The sequence below is a fragment of the Erpetoichthys calabaricus genome, chromosome 13 (assembly GCF_900747795.2).
Source record: "Erpetoichthys calabaricus chromosome 13, fErpCal1.3, whole genome shotgun sequence".
Classification (NCBI taxonomy): domain Eukaryota; kingdom Metazoa; phylum Chordata; class Cladistia; order Polypteriformes; family Polypteridae; genus Erpetoichthys; species Erpetoichthys calabaricus.
The window spans coordinates 30,695,037-30,717,648 of record NC_041406.2 but is presented as its reverse complement, the minus strand read 5'-3'; the positions used below and the strand labels follow the sequence as shown (position 1 = coordinate 30,717,648).

The following is a 22,612-nucleotide window of genomic DNA, read 5'->3' as shown; positions in this document are numbered from 1 at the left end:
TATTTGCCCCCTTCCTGATTTCTTATTCTTTTGCATGTTTGTCACACAAAATGTTTCTGATCATCAAACACATTTAACCATTAGTCAAGTATAACACAAGTAAACACAAAATGCAGTTTTTAAATGATGGTTTTTATTATTTAGGGAGAAAAAAAATCCAAACCTACATGGCCCTGTGTGAAAAAGTAATTGCCCCCTTGTTAAAAAATAACCTAACTGTGGTGTATCACACCTGAGTTCAATTTCCGTAGCCACCCCCAGGCCTGATTACTGCCACACCTGTTTCAATCAAGAAATCACTTAAATAGGAGCTGCCTGACACAGAGAAGTAGACCAAAAGCACCTCAAAAGCTAGACATCATGCCAAGATCCAAAGAAATTCAGGAACAAATGAGAACAGAAGTAATTGAGATCTATCAGTCTGGTAAAGGTTATAAAGCCATTTCTAAAGCTTTGGGACTCCAGCGAACCACAGTGAGAGCCATTATCCACAAATGGCAAAAACATGGAACAGTGGTGAACCTTCCCAGGAGTGGCCGGCCGACAAAATTACCCCAAGAGCGCAGAGACGACTCATCCGAGAGGTCACAAAAGACCCCAGGACAACGTCTAAAGAACTGCAGGCCTCACTTGCCTCAATTAAGGTCAGTGTTCACGACTCCACCATAAGAAAGAGACTGGGCAAAAACGGCCTGCATGGCAGATTTCCAAGACGCAAACCACTGTTAAGCAAAAAGAACATTAGGGCTCGTCTCAATTTTGCTAAGAAACATCTCAATGATTGCCAAGACTTTTGGGAAAATACCTTGTGGACTGATGAGACAAAAGTTGAACTTTTTGGAAGGCAAATGTCCCGTTACATCTGGCGTAAAAGGAACACAGCATTTCAGAAAAAGAACATCATACCAACAGTAAAATATGGTGGTGGTAGTGTGATGGTCTGGGGTTGTTTTGCTGCTTCAGGACCTGGAAGGCTTGCTGTGATAGATGGAACCATGAATTCTACTGTCTACCAAAAAATCCTGAAGGAGAATGTCCGGCCATCTGTTCGTCAACTCAAGCTGAAGCGATCTTGGGTGCTGCAACAGGACAATGACCCAAAACACACCAGCAAATCCACCTCTGAATGGCTGAAGAAAAACAAAATGAAGACTTTGGAGTGGCCTAGTCAAAGTCCTGACCTGAATCCAATTGAGATGCTATGGCATGACCTTAAAAAGGCGGTTCATGCTAGAAAACCCTCAAATAAAGCTGAATTACAACAATTTTGCAAAGATGAGTGGGCCAAAATTCCTCCAGAGCGCTGTAAAAGACTCATTGCAAGTTATCGCAAACGCTTGATTGCAGTTATTGCTGCTAAGGGTGGCCCAACCAGTTATTAGGTTTAGGGGGCAATTACTTTTTCACACAGGGCCATGTAGGTTTGGATTTTTTTTTCTCCCTAAATAATAAAAAACCACCATTTACAAAATGCAGTTTGTGTTTACTTGTGTTATATTTGACTAATGGTTAAATGTGTTTGATGATCAGAAACATTTTGTGTGACAAACATGCAAAAGAATAAGAAATCAGGAAGGGGGCAAATAGTTTTTCACACCACTGTATGTGAGTGACAAATCAACTGTTTATAATGTGTAACCGGGGGTTTTAATTACCAAAAGAGTGCAAGACAGTCTGTTGACACATTTGGTAAGTGATTGGTACATTCTTCAAAATATTATTTGATTGAACTTCCCACATAATTTTTCAGTTCCACCTTGTGATTTCTGGTTTATTTTATTACTCATGTTTTATGAGCATTTACATGACACTGTAAAAGTGCTGGGTCTTAGCCTAATACAGATAGAAGCATGGTATGTGTTCTTCTTGGTCACTATGTTTACTTCATTGGTGATTTTGTTTGCAAGTGCTCTTACTATGAGGGTGTGTAAAAACTAAAAGTATTAAGTTTACAATCCACGTGCTTATACCAATCACATTGTTAATGACGTTTAGACACAATTGACTAATAGTCCACCCTTAATGTGTACTCTGGAATCAAAGTAGAGGTTGATATCATACTTAAATGTATTTGACATATTAATAGGTTGAAGGGTATAAAAGTGATGTATTCAGAATGTCAAGGCGTCTACAGCTTTTTTAGCAGCAGTAAACAGTGTGCAATAACATATTAGTGTCCCAAAAAATCTATATATACTTTGAATGATTGTAAATAAAAGGTTTATTAAGATGCATCTAAGTTTTATAATTAAAAGTAAACAAGTCAAACATAGAATATCAGTTATAACAAGTGTTGGAACTATTGGCTGCTCTGGTCCAGACACTGCTGCTGATGCGGACCAATGGATTTTGCAAACATCGCAAATCTTTTCAATTGGTATTTGGGCCCATTCTCTTTCATTGACTGTTTTCAATTTATTGATTGTTGTGGTTTTGCAAGATAAACCTTATCTTTGACATGACCCCATTTAAAAAAAAAAAAAAAAATACTATTATTGCCATGAGGTCTGGTGAACATGAGGGCTACCTCTTCACCCAATCCATTTGTTTGCCAGAGTTTTGTAAAAATTAACCCTCCTGTCATGATGGTGTAAGGTGGGTAGAGGAGCTCCATCCTGCTGCTCCAGACTCCCCATGAATGTGTGGAATGATGGATTCCTTCAGCAAGTTCAAATAAACGCATCAATTGCAGTGTTGTCTTGTATTTATAATCATTCAAAGTGTGTATACATTTTTTGGGACAACTTGTATTTTTGAAGGCATTTGGAACAATGTGAGAAGTCTTTGGAGCCACAAAAGATGACTATTGAAAATTATAAAAACTCCCCCAAACCCCCCCACCCCCACCCAAAGCGCATATAGACTTGTAGGGTCATTCTAGTCACGTGTACAGTGTACTGTAAAATTCTTACGTGGCCGTGCTCTCTAGGGCCATGATTAAATTATGAATTGCTTTTTTTTATCCTTACACCTACAGTTTATGTAAGAATTTTGTACCTCTGTTTTGTAATAACCATAAATACTTTTGCTTTATGGCTCGATGGTTTGGCTTTGGTTGGCTCTTCACAAATTCTACAGTGTGGTTTACCGTTCATCATAACTTCTCTGCAGTTTTTCTGAAAATGTACTGAAAATGAATGGCTCTTCCACATCCACTTGCCTTTAGTGTTTTACTCCTGTTGTTTTTCTAAGTGTCTTTATATTTGAATGATTGTCTTAATGGTACTCTATATATAATATTCCTAAGACTTTTTCAGATTTTGATTCCAGAATTATTGGAATGTGAATACTATGAAGCATGATTACTTTTTATTTTCATTACATTTTTCCCTTTCCATCTTTAGTCATCGATTAATAAGCCAGTGCTCAAGATTCGTTCATCTTCTTACCCAAGATGTTGCAGATGAAAATTGAAACTAATCAAAAAGGTAACTCATGCCAGGTCCTAAATTTATTCTTGTACTTAAAAACAACAGCTGTATTGAAGATGTATAATGTTTGGGTTAACAATTATATTTTGAATTGAGAGAGAGAAGTAATGATCCATCCATCCATCCATCCATTTTCCAACCCACTGAATCCGAACACAGGGTCACGGGGGGTCTGCTGGAACCAATCCCAGCCAACACAGGGCACAAGGCAGGAACCAATCCCGGGCAGGGTGCCGACCCACCGCAGAGAAGTAATGATCTGAGTTGTAGTTAAATTTTAAACTTTCCAAGCTGGACTCTGCCTTTGCAGTAAGTGCTCATTGTGACTCTATAGTTGGGTTGGATGACTTTGGATGGATTAATGAATGAATTAATTTGAACTGTCAGATGAATTGAGAGACATGGATTTGTGGCTAGAGTATGCCATGTTACTGTTAAATCCTCTTTGCAGCACATTTAACATGACCAGCATGCACAGTGGCTGCTGTCAGCTACACCATTTTGAAGCAGTTGTTGTGGTTACTACCAGATATTTGATATTGTAATAATAATAATGATGCGTTTTATTTATAGGGCACTTTACATTAGCAGTAAATCTCAATGTGCTACATAAAACGTTTAAACAAAGGCAAAACAAGATAAAAACAGAGATAAAACAACAATAATTATAGCATTCTTGTTAATAAGCTTTCTTAAATAGAAAAGCCTTTAGCTGTTTTTTAAAACAGCCCACAATCTGCTGTGTTCTTAGGCTGTCTGGTAGGGCATTCCAGAGCCGTGGAGCAGCAGCTGCAAAGGTTTGGTCACCCATTGTGTGAAGTTTGGTCACAGGGGGAGCACGATTTTCAGTTGTACTTTTGTAGAACTAGCCCTCTTAGTGACTGATCCTTTAAATCTTTATTTAATCGCATTTTTAAAGTGTAACCAGATTGGTAAATTGTAGTAGTGGTTGTCAAGTACACTTTATTTTTGCACACATATATAATGTGAAATAATTAGTTTGTATTGACATCTTTAACAAGTATAAACACATGACTTTTGGATATATAGGATGACATGGTCTCCGCTGTAGGGTCCCTGGTTCATATTCCAGCACAGCCTGTGTAGTTTTTTCCCCTGTCTCTACATGGATTTTTCACTGGTCTCTCATAGACATGATATTTTCAGTAGCAGCTCTGCACTGTTACGTTAAAAATAAATGAGTGTGTTTGAGTGGGCCCTGTGCTTGACTGGCCCCCTCAGTGTAGATTCCTGCCTTGCTACTGGGAAACTCACAGATGTTACTATTTTTTTACTTCACACTTGAGTCCTAAACTGATGGCATTGTGTTCTCCACTGTATGGGACTAGACAGGGCAGCTCTAGGAGGTCATTCTTATGACATTACCCAAACCAGCTCAACTGGCTCTTCTTGACCTGGAGGAGTAGCGACTCAGCTCTGAGGCTCTCCTGAATCACCGAGCTTTTCACCTCATCAGCATGTCAGAACAAACACCCTGAGAAGAAAACTTTTTTTTTTTTTTTTGCCACTTGTGCTCTCAATCTTTACTCTTTAATTCATTACCCAGAGCTCATGACCATAGGCGAGGACAGGGATGTCGATCAACTGGTAAACCAAAATCTATCTTTATATTCAGCTCCCGCTTCACCACCACAGACCAGTACAGCACCTGCCGCTTCAGTCTGCTTGCTGATCTCGCGTTCCCTTTTTACATCCCTCGTGAACAAAATCCCAAGATGCTGTAACTCCTCCATTATGGGCAGTTGATCTCCCCTCACCTGGAGAGGGCAGTCCATTCTTTTCTGAGAATGAACCATGACCTTAGACTTGGAAGTTGCTGATCCTCATCCCAGGTACATTACACTTGGCAGTGAATTGCTCAATTACACGCCCAAGGTCACAGTCAGAAGAGACAAAGAGAACACCATTTGTGTAAAGTAACAGTGTTACCCCTCGGTCCCCACCAAAAGGACACTCTCACCTCCTCTGCTTTGCCTTGATCTTCTATCCATGAAGACCACAAGCAGGAGTGGTGACAAGACATCGCCCTTACAGAGTAGGAAGGTGAAACATCACAAGTGGAAATTGTAAAAAAAAACACCCAAAGTTGCTGACGGTGCTCCTGTCTGCTCAACCCTTGGCTTATCCGTCAGGTTGAATGTTAATTTTATTCCGGATATCAGAGATGTTGATTGCTTTTAAGGCCAGTTGATGATCAATTTGGTTTCAGTCACTTGTCAAAAACAGACATCACAAACTTACTTCAAGCCTGTGTGAAATTGAGTTCAGTTGAATATTTAGCAAATGTAGTAGATGTTACAGTCATGCCAGTAAACCTGTGTGGTGGCCTTAAACAGACAGCTGAATAACAAATCGATGGAGATGTTCAATGATTTCACACCTTTAGAAGATAATGGGGGATACATTTTTTTCTGAAAATTTCAAATTCTGTTATTTTGTCGGTATCCGACCAACATTCTGAGCATGCTAATGTTCTCCTGAACCTTTAGGAGTTTTTCATACTAAAGAAAAATGAACTCTCTTAAACTCTTATTAGAATGTCTGAAATTTGTTAAAATATGGATGTCGCAACATTTTCTAAATCTAAATGACAGAAACAGAAATTGTGTGCTTTGGACCTCCTGATATTACCTGTGTTTCCGTAACCTTGGCCCTCCAATAACCCGCTGTAAACCCTTTGCAAAAACTCTTATCATGATTTTTGCTGATGCTCTCAAATTCGACAAAGAAAAAAAATAATGTCCATGGTTAAATCCTACTTCTATCACCTCAGACTATTAACTAAAGTCAGGCCTTCTCTTTCTAGCTGAAGATGGACAGGGGACGACTGGATAATTGCAGTGTTTAGCGAGTTACGTTTGTCTCTTCTCCGATTGACTATTGCAACTCACTACACACTGGAGTTATCCAGTCACCCCTCGTTCATCTTCAGTTCATCCAGAACGCTGTGGCCAGGCTTCTCACAGGCATGCAGAAACAATCGCATCACACCACTGTTTGTTTCTCTTCACTAGCTTCCTGTTTGCTGGAGAATCAAGTTTACAATTTTATTGTCTGTTTTTGGGTCTCTAAATGCTTTAACCCCCACTTACCTTACTGACCTCTTACACCCGTACTCTCCCTTGTTACCACTTAGGTCTTCTGACCAGAAGTTACTGGTCGTGTCTTGACTTGGACTCAGAGGGGACCTGTGACGGTCTGGATTGGCTCCGACGGTCCCTGGCAGCTTGAAACCAGTACTGTAGATAACACGTCCGACAAAGAGTGTGGCAAATGAGAACATACACACAAACAGCAAGTGCTTTTATTAAAACCAAATAACACTAACAGTGCAGTTCTTCAACAAATAAATCCATGCTGTAACAACCAACCGGCAAGAAAGACTGCAGAAGAGACGCTGATAATTAATAAATGCTGCCTTTATTTATATACCCTGCTGGATGCTAAATTGGCGTCTCGAACTCCCATTATATGGCCATGGGAGACGCCGCCGGGGATCAAAAGGGCATTAGGTGTCAGGCTGTGTCTGGCTGTGCAGTATCCAGGTCGTTGAGATGTTTCTACACCTTGAGTGAACAAGATTATTAAAGGCACACACCCGTCTTTAGGAGGTCCCACCAGTGAGCAAAAATCAATGAGGTCAAGGGAGTCGCCTGCAGAGTTTAAGAGACAGCATAGGATGGTGTGGAAAGGTTTTGAGCCAACATCAGCTTACTTGTGCTCCGTTTTTAACTACACAACAATATTGTAAATACTGCAGTTAAAATATGAATATTTAGCATGGTCGACTAGCACCTGTAATTGTATTCTGTTTTCATGGCTATTTTTTGAATGCGACTCATTGTTACAAAATTATTTAATAAAGCCGGACATTGGTTATATAAGAAAAAAACATAAAATGCTCCAACTTTCAAACCAATTAATTAAGTTCTTAACGCTGCACCATACATAGGCATCGGAAACATCACGGCCCCTGGCCAGTGCCCATATGTTAAGACGGCCCTGGCAGTGCCAATCACGTAGTCTCTCCTTTGTAGACGCTCTTAGAGGGTGGTCTCTAGGAAGCTGTGCAGGTCCCTTTTTTTTGTCGCTCGCCAGTCAGGCCTGTGCCTCCTTCCTCAGCTGCTGTACAGACCTCACCTGTGTGGCTTCCTCAGTGGTCCGGCATTAAAATACAATCAAGCGATGTGCGGAGGTTAAAAACAAGTCCAAAAATAATCCATTAAAACGAAATTTAAAATCATGGCAGGAAACTGTTCTATAAAAACTCCAGAGTCATTTCCTTCTGAAAACTTGATGTCTCCTCTGCTTGCCTCCAAATGGGATCCTGCAACATGAAGGCACAGTCAACCATTAAGTCTTGGGTCAGGTCCCCTGCTGCCAGTCCCCCGATTTGTCTCGTGTGCAGCTGCATTGTATCGAGCCCCTCCGCGTCTGAAGGACACCACCGTAAACCCCACTCACTTCTCCCTCTGTCAGGCTCTTTGGCACTTACAAGAGAGATGCTGCACAATGGGGAGGCGCACCTATCCCCCCTACCTGTGCAGCTCAAATCCACACTTCCCCTAGGACATACTCCTGAGTCCTTTCCTTACAGCGCAGGTTCTCCTGATCCTGCCTCCCATGCACTCCTCACGTTCCTTTAACCTCCGTTCTCCTTTGTCCCAGTTTGCTGCTCGGCCTCCCATTTCTACCTTTGGGTGCAGGCGCTCTACCCCATGAGCTACGAGGTGTCAATGGGGAACAACTGATTTGGTTTGCTCCCAACTTGCAGTGGATGATTGTCACTTTTTTATGTAGGACCTCAAAATCATGACAAATACGTCTGTGAGATTTTGAGAAAATAACACACAATAATATAAAAGTAAAGCAGTAAGGCATGAAAATATATTTCTATTTGGTATTAGGCTATTTGCCTTAAAAGTGCTTTTCAAATAATAACTGATAAATGAAAAACGAAAGGAAAGTGGAAGATTGTGTTAATTAGTTTTTCTCCATTATATCAGACAAATCCACTTCTGCCATCTTCCAGTTAACATTTCAGTCACACAGATGTTGAGCTCTTAGGCCGATGGGATCACGCAAATCACAGTTGCACACAGTTTCATTTGTAAGATTGTTGTTGATCCATCTTCTAAACCCCCTTATTTGGGTCCAGCTGAAGTCTACCTTGGCCAGTTTGGACAGGCAGCTGCTCCGCTACTTCGGTCATGGACCAGGTCTAGTTCAGAGGCGCAGGTCAGCTATACTTACAATTAGGTGATGCACACGTCTGAGGACTCCGTTTCTATGTAAGCAGTGTATGGTCTATACTTGTGTGTACACTTGAAGTAAATCTGGAGGATTCCACAAGGTGTCAGTCCAAGAAATCATCACAGAGAGAGGACAACGCCCGGTTTCACAGTGTTGAGAGCTGAGAGAAGAAAGATTATTTGTACTCTAATGCTGTTGTGAATGTGCAAAAAAATAAAGAAATGGATGAAGAAAACGCGAATAAATTTGCATGAAGAGGAAACCTTGTGGTGGAATGGGGAAGTACAGGAGAGTATACAGAAGAAGAAGATGGCAAAGAAGTGGGATAGTCAGAGAAACAAGGAGATAAGGCACAAGGTGAAGAGAGAGGTGGCGAAGGCTAAAGAAAAGGCGTATGATGAGTTGTATGAGAGGTTGGACACTAAGGATGGAGAAAAGGACCTGTGGGCTACAGACAGGGGCCAAGCTGGGAAAGATGTGCAGCAGGTTAGGGTAATAAGGATAAAGATGGAAATATACTCACAAGTGAGGAGAGTGTGTTGAGCAGATGGAAAGAGTACTTGGAGAGGTTGATGAATGAAGAGAACGAGAGAGAGAAGAGGTTGGATGATGTGGAGATAGTGAATCAGGAAGTGCAACAGATTAGCAAGGAGGAAGTAAGAACAGCTATGAAGAGGATGAAAAATGGAAAGGCTGTTGGTCCAGATGACATAAAGTGCATTCGGAAAGTATTCACAGCGCATCACTTTTTCCACATTTTGTTATGTTACAGCCTTATTCCAAAATGGATTAAATTCATTTTTTTTCCTCAGAATTCTACACACAACACCCCATAATGACAACATGAAAAAAGTTTACTTGTGGTTTTTGCAAATTTATTAAAAATAAAAAAATTGAGAAAGCACATGTACATAAGTATTCACAGCCTTTGCCATGAAGCTCAAAATTGAGCTCAGGTGCATCCTGTTTCCCCTGACCATCCTTGAGATGTTTCTGCAGCTTAATTGGAGTCCACCTGTGGTAAACTCAGTTGATAGGACATGATTTGGAAAGGCACACACTTGTCTGTATAAGGTCCCACAGTTGACAGTTCATGTCAGAGCACAAACCAAGCATGAAGTCACAGGAATTGTCTGTAGACCTCCGAGACAGGATTGTCTCGAGGCACAAATCTGAGGAAGGTTACAGAAAAATTTCTGCTGCTTTGTAGGTCAATGAGCACAGTGGCCTCCATCATCCGTAAGTGGAAGAAGTTTGAAACCACCAGGACTCTTCCTAGAGCTGGCCGGCCATCTAAACTGAGCGATCAGCGGAGAAGGGCCTTAGTCAGGGAGGTGACCAAGAACCCGATGGTCACTCTGTCAGAGGTCCTCTGTGGAGAGAGGAGAACCTTCCAGAAGAACAACCATCTCTGCAGCAATCCACCAATCAGGCCTGTATGGTAGAGCGGCCAGACAGAAGCCACTCCTTAGTAAAAGGCACATGGCAGCCCGCCTGGAGTTTGCCAAAAGGCACCTGAAGGACTCTCAGACCATGAAAAAGAAAATTCTCTGGTCTGATGAGACAAAGATTGAACTCTTTGGTGTGAATGCCAGGCGTCACGTTTGGAGGAAACCGGGCACCGCTCATCACCAGGCCAATACCATCCCTACAGTGAAGCATGGTGGTGGCAGCATCATGCTGTGGGGATGTTTTTCAGTGGCATGGACTGGGAGACCAGTCAGGATAAAGGGAAAGATGACTGCAGCAATGTACAGAGACATCCTGGATGAAAACCTGCTCCAGAGCGCTCTTGACCTCAAACTGGGGCGACGGTTCATCTTTCAGCAGGACAACGACCCTAAGCACACAGCCAAGATATCAAAGGAGTGGCTTCAGGACAACTCTGTGAATGTCCTCGAGTGGCCCAGCCAGAGCCCAGACTTGAATCTGATTGAACATCTCTGGAGAGATCTTAAAATGGCTGTGCACCGACGCTTCCCATCCAACCTGATGGAGCTTGAGAGGTACTGCAAAGAGGAATGGGCGAAACTGGTCAAGGATAGGTGTGCCAAGCTTGTGGCATCATATTCAAAAAGACTCGAGGCTGTAATTGCTGCCAAAGGTGCATCGACAAAGTATTGAGCAAAGTCTGTGAATACTTATGGACATGGGATTTCTCAGTTTTTTTTTATTTTTAATAAATTTGCAAGAACCTCAAGTAAACTTTTTTCACGTTGTCATTATGGGGTGTTGTGTGTAGAATTCTGAGGAAAAAAATGAATTTAATCCATTTTGGAATAAGGCTGTAACATAACAAAATGTGGAAAAAGTGATGCGCTGTGAATACTTTCTGGATGCACTGTAGATACCTGTGGAAGCACGGAGGTGTTTAGAAGAGATGGCAGTGGAGTTTTTAACCACATTGTTTAATGGAACCTTAGAAAGTGACAGGATGCCTGAGAGGTGGAGAAGTGAGCTGGTGCCGATATTTAAGAATAAGGGGGATGTTCAGGACTGCAGTAACTACCGGGGGGATAAAATTGATGAGCCACAGCATTAAGTTATGGGAAAGAGTAGTGGAAGCTAGGTTAAGAAGTGAGGTGATGATTAGTGAGCAGCAGTATGGTTTCATGCCAAGAAAGACCACCACAGATGTGATGTTTGCCTTAAGGGTGTTGATGGAGAAGTAAAGAGAAGGCCAAAAGGAGTTGCATTGTGTCTTTGTGGACCTGAAGAAAGCATATGACAGGGTGACTGAGAGGAGTTGTGGTATTGTATGAGGAAGTCAGGAGTGGATGAAAAGTATGTAAGAATTGTACAGGATTTGTACGAGGGAAGTGTGACTGTGGTGAGGTCTGCGGTAGGAGTGACGGATGCATTCAAGGTGGAGGTGTGATTACATCGGGGATCGGCTCTGAGCCCTTTCTTATTTGCAATGGTGATGCACAGGTTGACAGACGAGATTAGACAGGAGTCCCCGTGGACTATGATGTTTGCTGATGACATTGTGATCTGTAGGGAGAGTAGGGAGCAGGTTGAGGAGACCCTGGAGAGGTGGAGATATGCTCTGGAGAGGAGAGGAATGAAGGTCAGTAGGAACAAGACAGAATACAAGTGTGTAAATGAGAGGGAGGTCAGTGGAATAGTGAGGATGCAGGGAGTAGAGCTGGTGAAGGTGGAGGAGTTTAAATACTTGGGCTCAACAGTACAGAGTAATGGGGATTGTAGAAGAGAGGTGAAAAAGAGAGTGCAGGCAGAGTGGAGTGGGTGGAGAAGAGTGCCAGGAGTGATTTGTGACAGACGGGTATCAGCAAGAGTGAAAGGGAAGGTCTACAGGACAACAGTGAGACCATCTGTTATATGGGTTGGAGACGGTGGCACTGACCAGAAAGCAGCATCTTTAACTGACACCTTCAGCTCTGTCTCCTCAGATTTGCATTGGGTGTGACGAGGATGGACAGGATTAGAAACGAGTACATTAGAGCAGGGCCTGCAGGACCAGTGTGGCTGCAGGTTTTCATTCTAACCCTTTTTTTAATGAGTGACCAGTTTGTGCTGCTAATTAACTTCTTTGTGAATTCATTTTAACTGAATTGTTTTAAGATTTGTTCCTCTGAATTGCTTCATTTCTTTCCTTAAATGGCTCTCAAATAGAAATGAAACAAAGTGAGTGAACCAACAAAAGACCAATTAAGTCAGGGCCTCAGACTTCAACTAATTTCACGCCAACCAGTTGCTTAATTAGGAGCCGATTCTTGTTGTTAATTAAACCCGTTCTTTAACTCATTGGCTTGTTGCTGCTCTCATTCTGCAATAGCAGACATTTCTGTGATTGTTGATTTTCTCTTTTCTGTTAAAATGTTTTGTGGACCTGAGCAGATCAGCATTCCTGAGACCCTTCATCTTTCTTTATTTTCAGATATTGTATGATGGACACTGGTTGTTTTGGCTCATTTTGTATCTCATTATTGTTTGGCTGCTAATTAAGGAAAAAAACAATTGAGAGGTCTGAGTCTTTAAGAACAAGTCAATTAAAATTTAGTGCAAAAGAAATGAATTAGCAGCACAAACTAACTCATTAAGAAAAGGGTTAGAATGAAAACCTGCAGGACCAGAGCTGCCAACCCCTGCATTCGAGGGTCAGCTCAAGTTGGACAGTTGGGAGACTAAGTCAGAGAGGAGAGATTGTGCTGGTTTGGACATGTGCAGAGGAGAGATGCTGAGTATATTGGGAGAAGGATGCTAAGGATAGAGCTGCCAGGGAAGAGAAAAACCTAAGAGAAGGTTTATGGATGTGGTGAGAGAGGTCATTCAAGTGATGGGTGTGACGGAACAAGATGCAGAAGACAGAAAGATATGGAAGAAGATGATCTGCTGTGGCAACCCCTAATGGGAGCAGCTGTAAGAAGTAAGCATTTAAGTTTGATGATTTGAACTTGAACCATTCATCAAGTATCAAAGCAGTCAGACTGATCCTGTTGTTGTCACATGTTGATGGAAAATGATGCCAATATTATGTACCAAAACTTGCACACACACACACGCACACCATCCATGTTGTTGCTGGTGCTGCGCTTCATGCACGCGTTACATTAGTTTCTGAGGACATGTCAAAAGAATGCTGGGAACGTGTGGCAGCCATAATGCGTGCACATATGCGTTCCGAACATGAAGTATAAACCTGCCCTAAGATGCATGTCGTTTGGGATGAGTGTGTGTTATCATTAACTTGGTATGAATATCCGGGTCAGTTGTAACCTCAGCTATCAGAACACTGCCAGCTCTGGCCAAAGCAGAGCAGTGGTTTCCAGCCCTGGACTGGGGGTCCCAAAAATGCAAGTGATATATACCGACCAGTTTCGCAATCAGTCACTGATCTCATTTAATTAGCTGCTCTTTATTTTCTTATAATTACAAGCAGTATTACTGCACTGTAGTTACTGTATATCCTGTGCAACGTCACCTGAAAAAAGTGAGCAGTGAAATTGTTAGTCTGCATGCACTCATTTATTTGATCCTGACCTGCTCCAAATCAAACGGTGACATTTAAAAAAAAAAAAACAAACGTGAGAGTAATAAAAAAAAAAAAAAAAGGACACCATCATACTGTAGGCCTCTTCTGAATAATTCAAATCTGTTTTGAGTGGAAGAACTGAATACTCCCATGACATGAATGAGCCAATAGGTGGCGGTATTAATGCTTAATCACAGGGTCACTTCGTGCTCCATTACTTGCTGGCTGTGATAACACAAGTTATCCGAGACCACCATACAAGGCTGCACGCTCATTTACAGCGATCTCCAGGTTATTAAGATGTTTGCTACTCATGGAAATGTCAAAACCATTCCATGATGTGATGGGAAGAGGAAAACTAATCAAACACGCTTGGTGTGAACGTTTTAAAGAAACACCGCATAGAACAAACAAAGCGCTAAGCTGACCTTGACCACCAATATGGAGTGTCGGTTTAACCCAAGGAGGACGACCCCCATTGTTGAAAGACAAACAAGTTACAGAGCGGTGCAGCGTTCAGGAACTGAACCAGTTTCAGAGTTGGAGCACTTTGTTTAAGTAAGAAAAAAATGTTCATTTTTTTTTTAAATAGTTTTGTAACAGTGAGTCACATTCAAATTCATGAAAACAATATAATTACAGGTGCTAGTCGACCACGCTAAATATCCACTTAACTACAGTATTTACAATATTATTGTGTAGTTAAAAACGGAGCACAAGTGAGCTCAATCCCTTGCCACACCACCCTGTCTCTTGAACTCTGCAGGCAACTCCTTTGAACTCATGATTTGGTTTCTGCTCACGGGTGGGACCTTCTAAAGACGGGTGTGTGCCTTTAATAATCCTGTTCACTCAAAACCTAATTTGAGGTGTCAAAGCAAAGGGTCCAAATACTTTTATCCACCTTAATAAAAAGGTAAATGTCTGTGTGTGGGGCCAGTTGCTTCTATCTGTCATTCTAAGAGGCGCTGAATCACAGGCATTTGTAGTTTAAAAAAGAATGGAGGGACAGGACATTTAACGAGGCTCCAAAGCTTGTGTCAGTTTAATGAAGTCCACTGCTTCAAACCGTTACGAGCACGTGACGTCTGAAACATCAAAATGGATATTGCTGCGGTCCCTTGTGCTATGAAAAGGAAAGTAAAACCGACATTCATATCTTATACAATGAAGACATTGAATTAGGAGGCCAGAAGTGTGGAAGCCATTAGCCAAGAATTAAGTAAATAATATGCTATAGAATTCTTCTGTAATAAAGTAAATGTCAAATACTCTTGCCTACTGCACACACTTTCTCTGAAAATCGTGATAGAATAATTTCCCCAAGGGGCACAGAATCTTGTCACATTGCTTCAAAAACAAAAACCTAATGTGATAAAGTTGTCCCGTAATTATGAAATTGGGGGTAGCTTATAGTAGCCTGCTGCATGCGGATGTATTTTTGTTTTTATGCAGCAGCCCGCTGTATTAGTTGGCAATCTATCTCACAACTGAGCAGTTTAGTGCCAGCTGTAGGAAAACAGATAAAATGGGCAAGCTGGCCAGTGTCTCAAAATAATTTCCACACATGCAGCAGCAGCCCTACTAAAGGATAGTGAGCAACCGAAGGAGCCACATTAAGAGAAAGAAGCCATTGGCACTCAGCACAGGTGAGCAATGGTACAGCACTAAGCACGGTCATCATTAAAGTGGCAAATTACATCTTTCAGACTAATGATTATCACAAGATCAAAATGAATGGAGTGTGGTCTTGGGCTTTGTGTTTTTGTGCACCTGTCTGATAAACTACGGTATGTATATGAGAAGTACTTGTGCTGTACTGAGCTCCTGGCTGCTATGACTTTTATAGTCCAATAGATGTCACTATTTTCAAAGGTTCAAAACTTTTCCCGGCACAGTCAGGAAGAAGCATCAAAAAATTGTGTCCCACCCATTTATCATTATAGAGAATGGCATATTACAAACACTGCTTTTAAAATTCCCATACCAAATGCCTTATAACAGAGACCTATGCATTGCATAGGTCTAAGTTGATGACAGATCCCCTCGATCTAATGTCACTGAATCACACCAGACAAACCATTTACTTTTTGAAAAAGTTTCAACTAGTGTGGGATAGACAGCTTTATGCAGTAATTTAGTGTTTCATTTCTAATTACAGTGACTTGCCACCATGAGCAGAGATATGCACAATTACTTAATGGGAAAATAAAATCAAAGAATGTTCTTGAGAGGCGGCAGAGATAGAGGCAAGTGCAATTAGAATCGGCAGCAATGGGGAAGCCACAAACAAGTCGTGTGTGCTTGGGACACAGTGATGGCTACCTGCAACTCCAAAATGACTGAGAAACACTGGTTTCCTGCCTTGCACATAGATATGCTGGCATTGGCCCCACCCCCCCATAACCAAGCTCTGTAAGAAGCTGGTATGAAGATGTACATACGCATTTATTCCAGACAACAAATATATGGGGAAAAAAGCTAAACTTCTAGAAGGCAGATGTGTGAATTTCAGTACATTTCAGCATAAATTTTGAAAGTAAAGGTTTAAATGAGCAAATAAATTTACACGTATAGTATATAAATTGTTGCAGCATGCTTGTGTACACATTTTCTTAAAAAAAAAAAAAAAACTGCAATACTTGTTTTGAAGTATTATCTGAATGCAAGGATTCCAAAAACATTGCTAAACAACTACAAAAACAGCTGACTGCCATTGGGGCACAAAAGAACAAATCCAGGGTTGTGCATGATAAAATTAATTAAAAGTTTAGAATTATGCAATGTTAGACAAGTATCAACAAAATCTCATCTGCTAAAGGAAACAAAAGTCTGAAAGGTACATTTTTCTTTTTATTTGTGGTTCAGTTACAAAATAAATTTAGTCAAAAAGACCAAAACCCATATCGTCATCTGACTCTTCAGATTCATCCTTCTTCTCTTCTTTCTTCTCCTCTTTTTCAGCTGTAAAACAAATGTTTAATTCAATAACTACAACTTAAACCCTTCCTCAGTGTAGCAGCAAAACATCCAAGCCAGTGCCCACTCTGTACTATGATATAGTTGTAATAAAGCCGTACATTAGAGTTCTCTCAAGAGATCCTTAGGGTTGACCAGACATATGTCACTACTTATTGTGAGATCTGCACCCAAATGTAGTTACCAAAATGCAAAAATAAAAGAAATGGCTCATTGGTAGCAAGAGTGATTGGGCCGTACTGGAAAACACAATCTTCATTTCAGGAATTGCACTTTGATACAACTTTCATGCATATTTTTTCCAAATGGAAGCAGGCCAGTGTTGCATATTAATCAAAACGTGTGAAGACAGCCCAAAAAACAGACCATCTTCATCTGGCGTATTGAAATGATACAGCTAATCTACAACAGCTTTGATTGACTTCCATTTTCATTATCTTTCAGAGGAATTACAAGCTAGTTAAATACTTGTTCATGCTTCAGATGTGTGGCATGAATGCTGTTATAAAGGACACTAACTTCTCTTACAAATTTGTATTCAACTAAAATTTCCCAAGGTTAACCCAGTCTGGCCATATATGCAGTGGACAGCATAGCAAATTTTTAATCAATCAATTACTCACCTGCAGCTGGGGCAGCAGTGGCAGCGCTGGCAGCAGGGGCTGCTCCAGCTGGGGCACCACCTCCAGCACCAACACTGCAGATCAAGCTAGAGATCTCGACATTAGCCAAGGCCTGTGTCAAACAAAAAGAAATTCATTTTAATAGCAAGTAAATGTCACCTCAGTGATGGTACTTCATTATTTTGTGCATCACAGATAGTATTTTAAATACTGGTTTGACTGTCAAAAGTATTTTTTCTTTGTCATTCCATGCAAGTTTGCTCAGAGTAGGACATACTTTTCAAAAGGCACTATATTTACATTTAACTGTATTGGTTCAGCTTTTAATAAACTAATCTAGAAATCAGAGTTACTCTGTTCCTGCCACTGAAACTCAGACAGAGTCAGCAATGCAGACTGCAGTGACAACTTTGTGGTTTACAGACTCAATACCTCAGTCACTGTGCCACAAGATATTAAAGCAATAAGCAGCCCTCGACACTTTGAGAATGTTAATAATGTTCAGTGTAGTGGGCAATGCTAACAGCCAGAATTACACAAGACACTCTTTAGTCCTTGTATAAGTAGACTGTTAAACCTCAAACAGGGAGCGTGACCGTTATATTTTCCTCTTCTGTTACACAGATTAAACATTCTTGGGCTGAGATGGTTGTGGGATGAGAGATGCTGCAAAGGACAGCCTGGTAAATGTCTTTGTACGTTTACTCAATAGGTTCTAGCTGTAGCTACCATGTAGAGAATTGTATAACACAAGGGAGCATCGATTCAAACTGTGCCACAGTCAAATGCTAAATGTTTGCCAGGCATAGTAAGTAGGCAGCATGTATCTAGAATCCCCAGTCATTTTTTTTTTTACCATCCACAGCATCAGCACAATACTACTACCACCAACATACCAGTCACTTCTTCATTATAATGGAGTGGGGATGAAACAGAGGTAGAAACCAACTCTAATTTGTTTCCACTGAAACTTAAAACGTTTAAAGTACTAAATACGAACATAGAAACTATCTACTTCTACCTAAACAGCCTAGGTACTTGCCTCTTTTTGAAAGTACAGTGGGGCAAAAAAGTATTTAGTCAGCCACCAATTGTGCAAGTTCTCCCACTTAAAAAGATGAGAGAGGCCTGTAATTTTCATCATAGGTATACCTTAACTATGAGAGACAAAATGAGAAAAAAAAACCCCCCAGAAAATCACATTGTCTGATTTTTGAAGAATTTGCAAATTATGGTGGAAAAAAAGTATTTGGTCAATAACAAAAGTTCATCTCAATACTTTGTTATATACCCTTTGTTGGCAATGACAGAGGTCAAACGTTTTCTGTAAGTCTTCACAAGGTTTTCACACACTGTTGCTGGTATTTTGGCCCATTCCTCCATGCAGATCTCCTCTACAGCAGTGATGTTTTGGGGCTGTCGCTGGGCATCACAGACTTTCGACTCACTCCAAAGATTTTCTATGGGGTTGAGATGTGGAGACCAGACAGGCCACTCCAGGACCTTGAAATGCTTCTTACGAAGCAACTCCTTCGTTACCTGGGTGGTGTGTTTGGGATCACTGTCATGCTGAAAGACCCAGCAACGTTTCATCTTCAATGCCCTTGCTGATGGAAGGTGGTTTTTGCTCAAAATCCGACGATACATGGCCCCATTCATTCTTTCCTTTACACGGATCAGTCGTCCTGGTCCCTTTGCAGAAAAACAGCCCCAAAGCATGATGTTTCCACCCCCATGCTTTACAGTAGGTATGGTGTTCTTTGGATGCAACTCAGCATTCTTTCTCCTCCAAACACGACGAGTAGCGTTTTTACCAAAAAGTTCTATTTTGGTTTCATCTGACCATATGACATTCTCCCAATCCTCTTCTGGATCATCCAAACGCTCTCTAGCAAACTTCAGACGGGCCTGCACATGTACTGGCTTAAGCAGGATTTGAGTCCCTGGCGGCGTAGTGCGTTACTGATGGTAGCCTTTGTTACTTTGGTCTCAGCTCTCTGCAAGTCATTCACAAGGTCCCCCCGTGTGGTTCTGATCTTGCGTGTAGCCCCAGATCAAGGGAGATTATCAGTGGTCTTGTATGTCTTCCATTTTCTAATAATTGCTCCCACAGTTGATTTCTTCACACCAAGCTGCTTACCTATTGCAGATTCAGTCTTCCCAGCCTGGTGCAGGTCTACAATTTTGTTTCTGGTGTCCTTTAACAGCTCTTTGGTCTTGGCCATAGTGGAGTTTGACGTGTGACTGTTTGAGGTTGTGGACAGGTATCTTTTATATTGATAACGAGTTCAAACAGGTGCCATTAATACAGGTAACGAGTGGAGGACAGAGGAGCCTCTTACAGAAGTTACAGGTCTGTGAGAGCCAGAAATCTTGCTTGTTTGTAGGTGATCAAATACTTATTTTTCCACCATAATTTGCACATAAATTCTTTAAAAATCAGACAATGATTTTCTGGATTTTTTTTTCTCATTTTGTCTCACATAGTTGAGGTATACCTATGATGAAAATTACAGGCCTCATCTTTTTAAGTGGGAGAACTTACACAATTGATGGCTGACTAAATACTTTTTTGCCCCACTGTATATTGTTTGCAGGATCCACATCCAGCTTCAAGCACCACAATGTCAAGTTGACTAAACAGCTTGTGAGCAGTGTAATGTATTTTACACAAAGCTGTCTGATGACCAAGTAATCATAGTGAAAGACAAAATCTGTCAAAGTACAAGATTGTCCACTTCCTGAAAAAAGTGACTGCTAACAGGAGAGAGTCCAAAACTTGACACCCCAAGACAAACTGAAATTTAAAGGCACATTTCAGCCAAGTATGTGTGGGGACAACATGTCACTTTGCATATACACTTAGGCTACCGTAACTTTGTTTTTCATAGCTGCTGACTATTTAAAGGGTTTCCACACTTTAAACCTGTGCAATATTTCGCAGCCTTCACAGGCAGAGCAAAAACTTCACCAGTCCTTCTCCAGTTCAACTACTGGTGGAGGGAAAAAAAGGACTTCTTGCCCCACCGATGAGTACTGGAGCATTTTTGCTTCACCAAGATCATGCCATGCTGCACTGACATGACTGGGAAATTTTCAGTGCCACAACTTGTACCTTCCAAGTAAATTTCCAGTCAGTGATTTGGGAAGAAATGGGAGGTTAGCTGCTGGATTTTGTACTCAGTCCACAGCAAAAATAAAGGATTAGCTTGAACTTTTCAGAACACCAAAAACAAACTCTTAATGTATGTACTGCACTGGCTCAAAACACAACCCATACACATCCATGAACATGCCTCTCTAACTGCTTTTTTTAATTCATTGCTGAATAAGGTGAAATGTCAATATTACAACTATGCTAGTTTACATAGCCTCACTTTCTCCAAACTAATCATATGAAGCTGCCAATTTATTAAAAAAATCCACTTAAATTTATCACATAGAAGCTCATTCTTTCCAAATGCTCCACTGCACAAGTACTGTAACAAACCAAGAAACAACCTCACATGGTCCAAAAGCAAATTGGACATTTTTAAGTCCTGGAGAATATTTGAAGATGCCTATCCTGGGTTATGTGGGAAGATTTGCTCGATGTACAAGACAAGATTACTTGAGTATACAGGAGTTGTACCCATTATAGGAATAATAATTTGTATTTCAATCTGCATGTATAAAACTGGCTCCAGATCCCAATCAGCTCCAACATGCACCTCCCAAGTTTTAGCAAGGCCCTTTAATTTTCAGCACAAATGCAGACCTCAATATTACATCTTACTCAAAGTGGACTGCTAAAATTGCCACATTATAAATTCTGCATGTACAGGGTGGTCTAGGTCTAATTATGCAACTTTTAATGCAATGCAATAATTGCATAATTAGATCTGGACCACCCTGTACAGGCCTACACTCCAGTTGCAAATAATTTGTTGCATTAAAACGAAGCAACAATTCAAGCATAACCTCAAGTAAGTATTACAGGCATACCTGTCAGAACTAAAGATACATAAATATTTCAAGAAAAAAACTGACTGGCAGCTACTAAAACATTTACTGGAAGCTCTTGCCTTATATTACACTTTGTTTAATTTAACGTCTTCCTGCATAAGGCAAAACAGTATGGAGAAGGTTCTCTCATTTCCAAGACTATGCACGTGCATTTTCATTTCTAACGATTATCTCGTCTACTATGGCCACCTACGCCCAAAAATATAAAACACTAATGTTTCTTTGACCTTTACTTTAGAAACACAGGTTGCTTAGAAATGAAACAAGCGGTCATCGATCCAAATGACTACCCGTAAAGTATTATACTTTTTCCATTTATAAAATGACACACCGGCGAATTGGCACTACCAAACAGATTCTTCAAACATACAAGAATCAATTACCTTGGCAAAGAGACTGGGCCAGAATGGCTCAACGGTGACACCAGCAGCTTTAATGAGCGCGTTGATCTTGTCCTCCTGTGGATACAAAACACAAGATGCACGTTACCGGGCAATTCCGTCCATTTTCATACGCACTTTTCACTCAAGTAAACCTATTTCAACACGCCTTGTCAAGACATGCTGTCACGCGACAGTCCCATGCCTCGTGAGTATATACATCAGCAGAACAAAAACCAAGAGCAGTCTGTGACGCTCGTTAATACGACAACTGTCAGGAAACAGCAGGGTAGCAGCATCCGTCACTTACAAACTTCACTTTCGGCCTTTCCGAGCTCACGTGGAGACACAACTAATCTATAAAACATTTCCCGAAGTCGCCGCCATTTTGGTGGCCTGCGAATACACACTTACAGTGACAGTAACTTCATCGTCATGAAGGATGAGAGCCGAGTAAATACAAGCCAGTTCAGACGTAGATGCCATTATTTAAGGTGTTCGTCAAGGTTCGATTGGCGGATGCCTAAAATATAACGGTGCTAGTCGCCGGATTCAAAGGCCTTAGCTTCAGACGAAGGACACAGCACCTCCTAGGATTACAGCCAGCTTCGTGTATGCGAAAAGAGGAAGTCGTAGGGCGGGAACAAGCTTTTATAGGATGACGTGACGTAAATCAAGAGCGACAAACTGCTCGTGACATCATACATTGACGACAGAGACATGGCGCCTGGAATACACAAGAAATGAGTGACATGTAGAGTAGCTCAAACTAAAGATTTATTTACGTGTTATTTTGTATCTGGGAGTATTAAGCTGCTTTAGAGTTTGAATGAGTATTAAAAAAAACAAAGATACAGAAAATTAAAAAAGAAGTAGCCATATGAGTTAGTGCAAAAAAGGTGAGCGACGCATACAGAAAATTGA

At 41.0% G+C, this 22,612-nt stretch overlaps 1 protein-coding gene across 1 annotated transcript; it reads right to left on the bottom strand.

The window, feature by feature from the left end:
• Positions 1-16,534: 16,534 nt before the first annotated feature.
• rplp1 (ribosomal protein, large, P1) lies at positions 16,535-22,319 on the bottom strand. Its single transcript, XM_028818079.2, has 4 exons — positions 22,103-22,319; positions 21,692-21,766; positions 17,304-17,415; positions 16,535-16,665 (listed from the first exon to the last, which is right to left on the bottom strand). The coding sequence occupies exons 1-4, from the start codon at positions 22,172-22,174 to the stop codon at positions 16,583-16,585; spliced, it is 342 nt and encodes a 113-aa protein (XP_028673912.1). The 5' UTR covers positions 22,175-22,319; the 3' UTR covers positions 16,535-16,582.
• Positions 22,320-22,612: the final 293 nt, after the last annotated feature.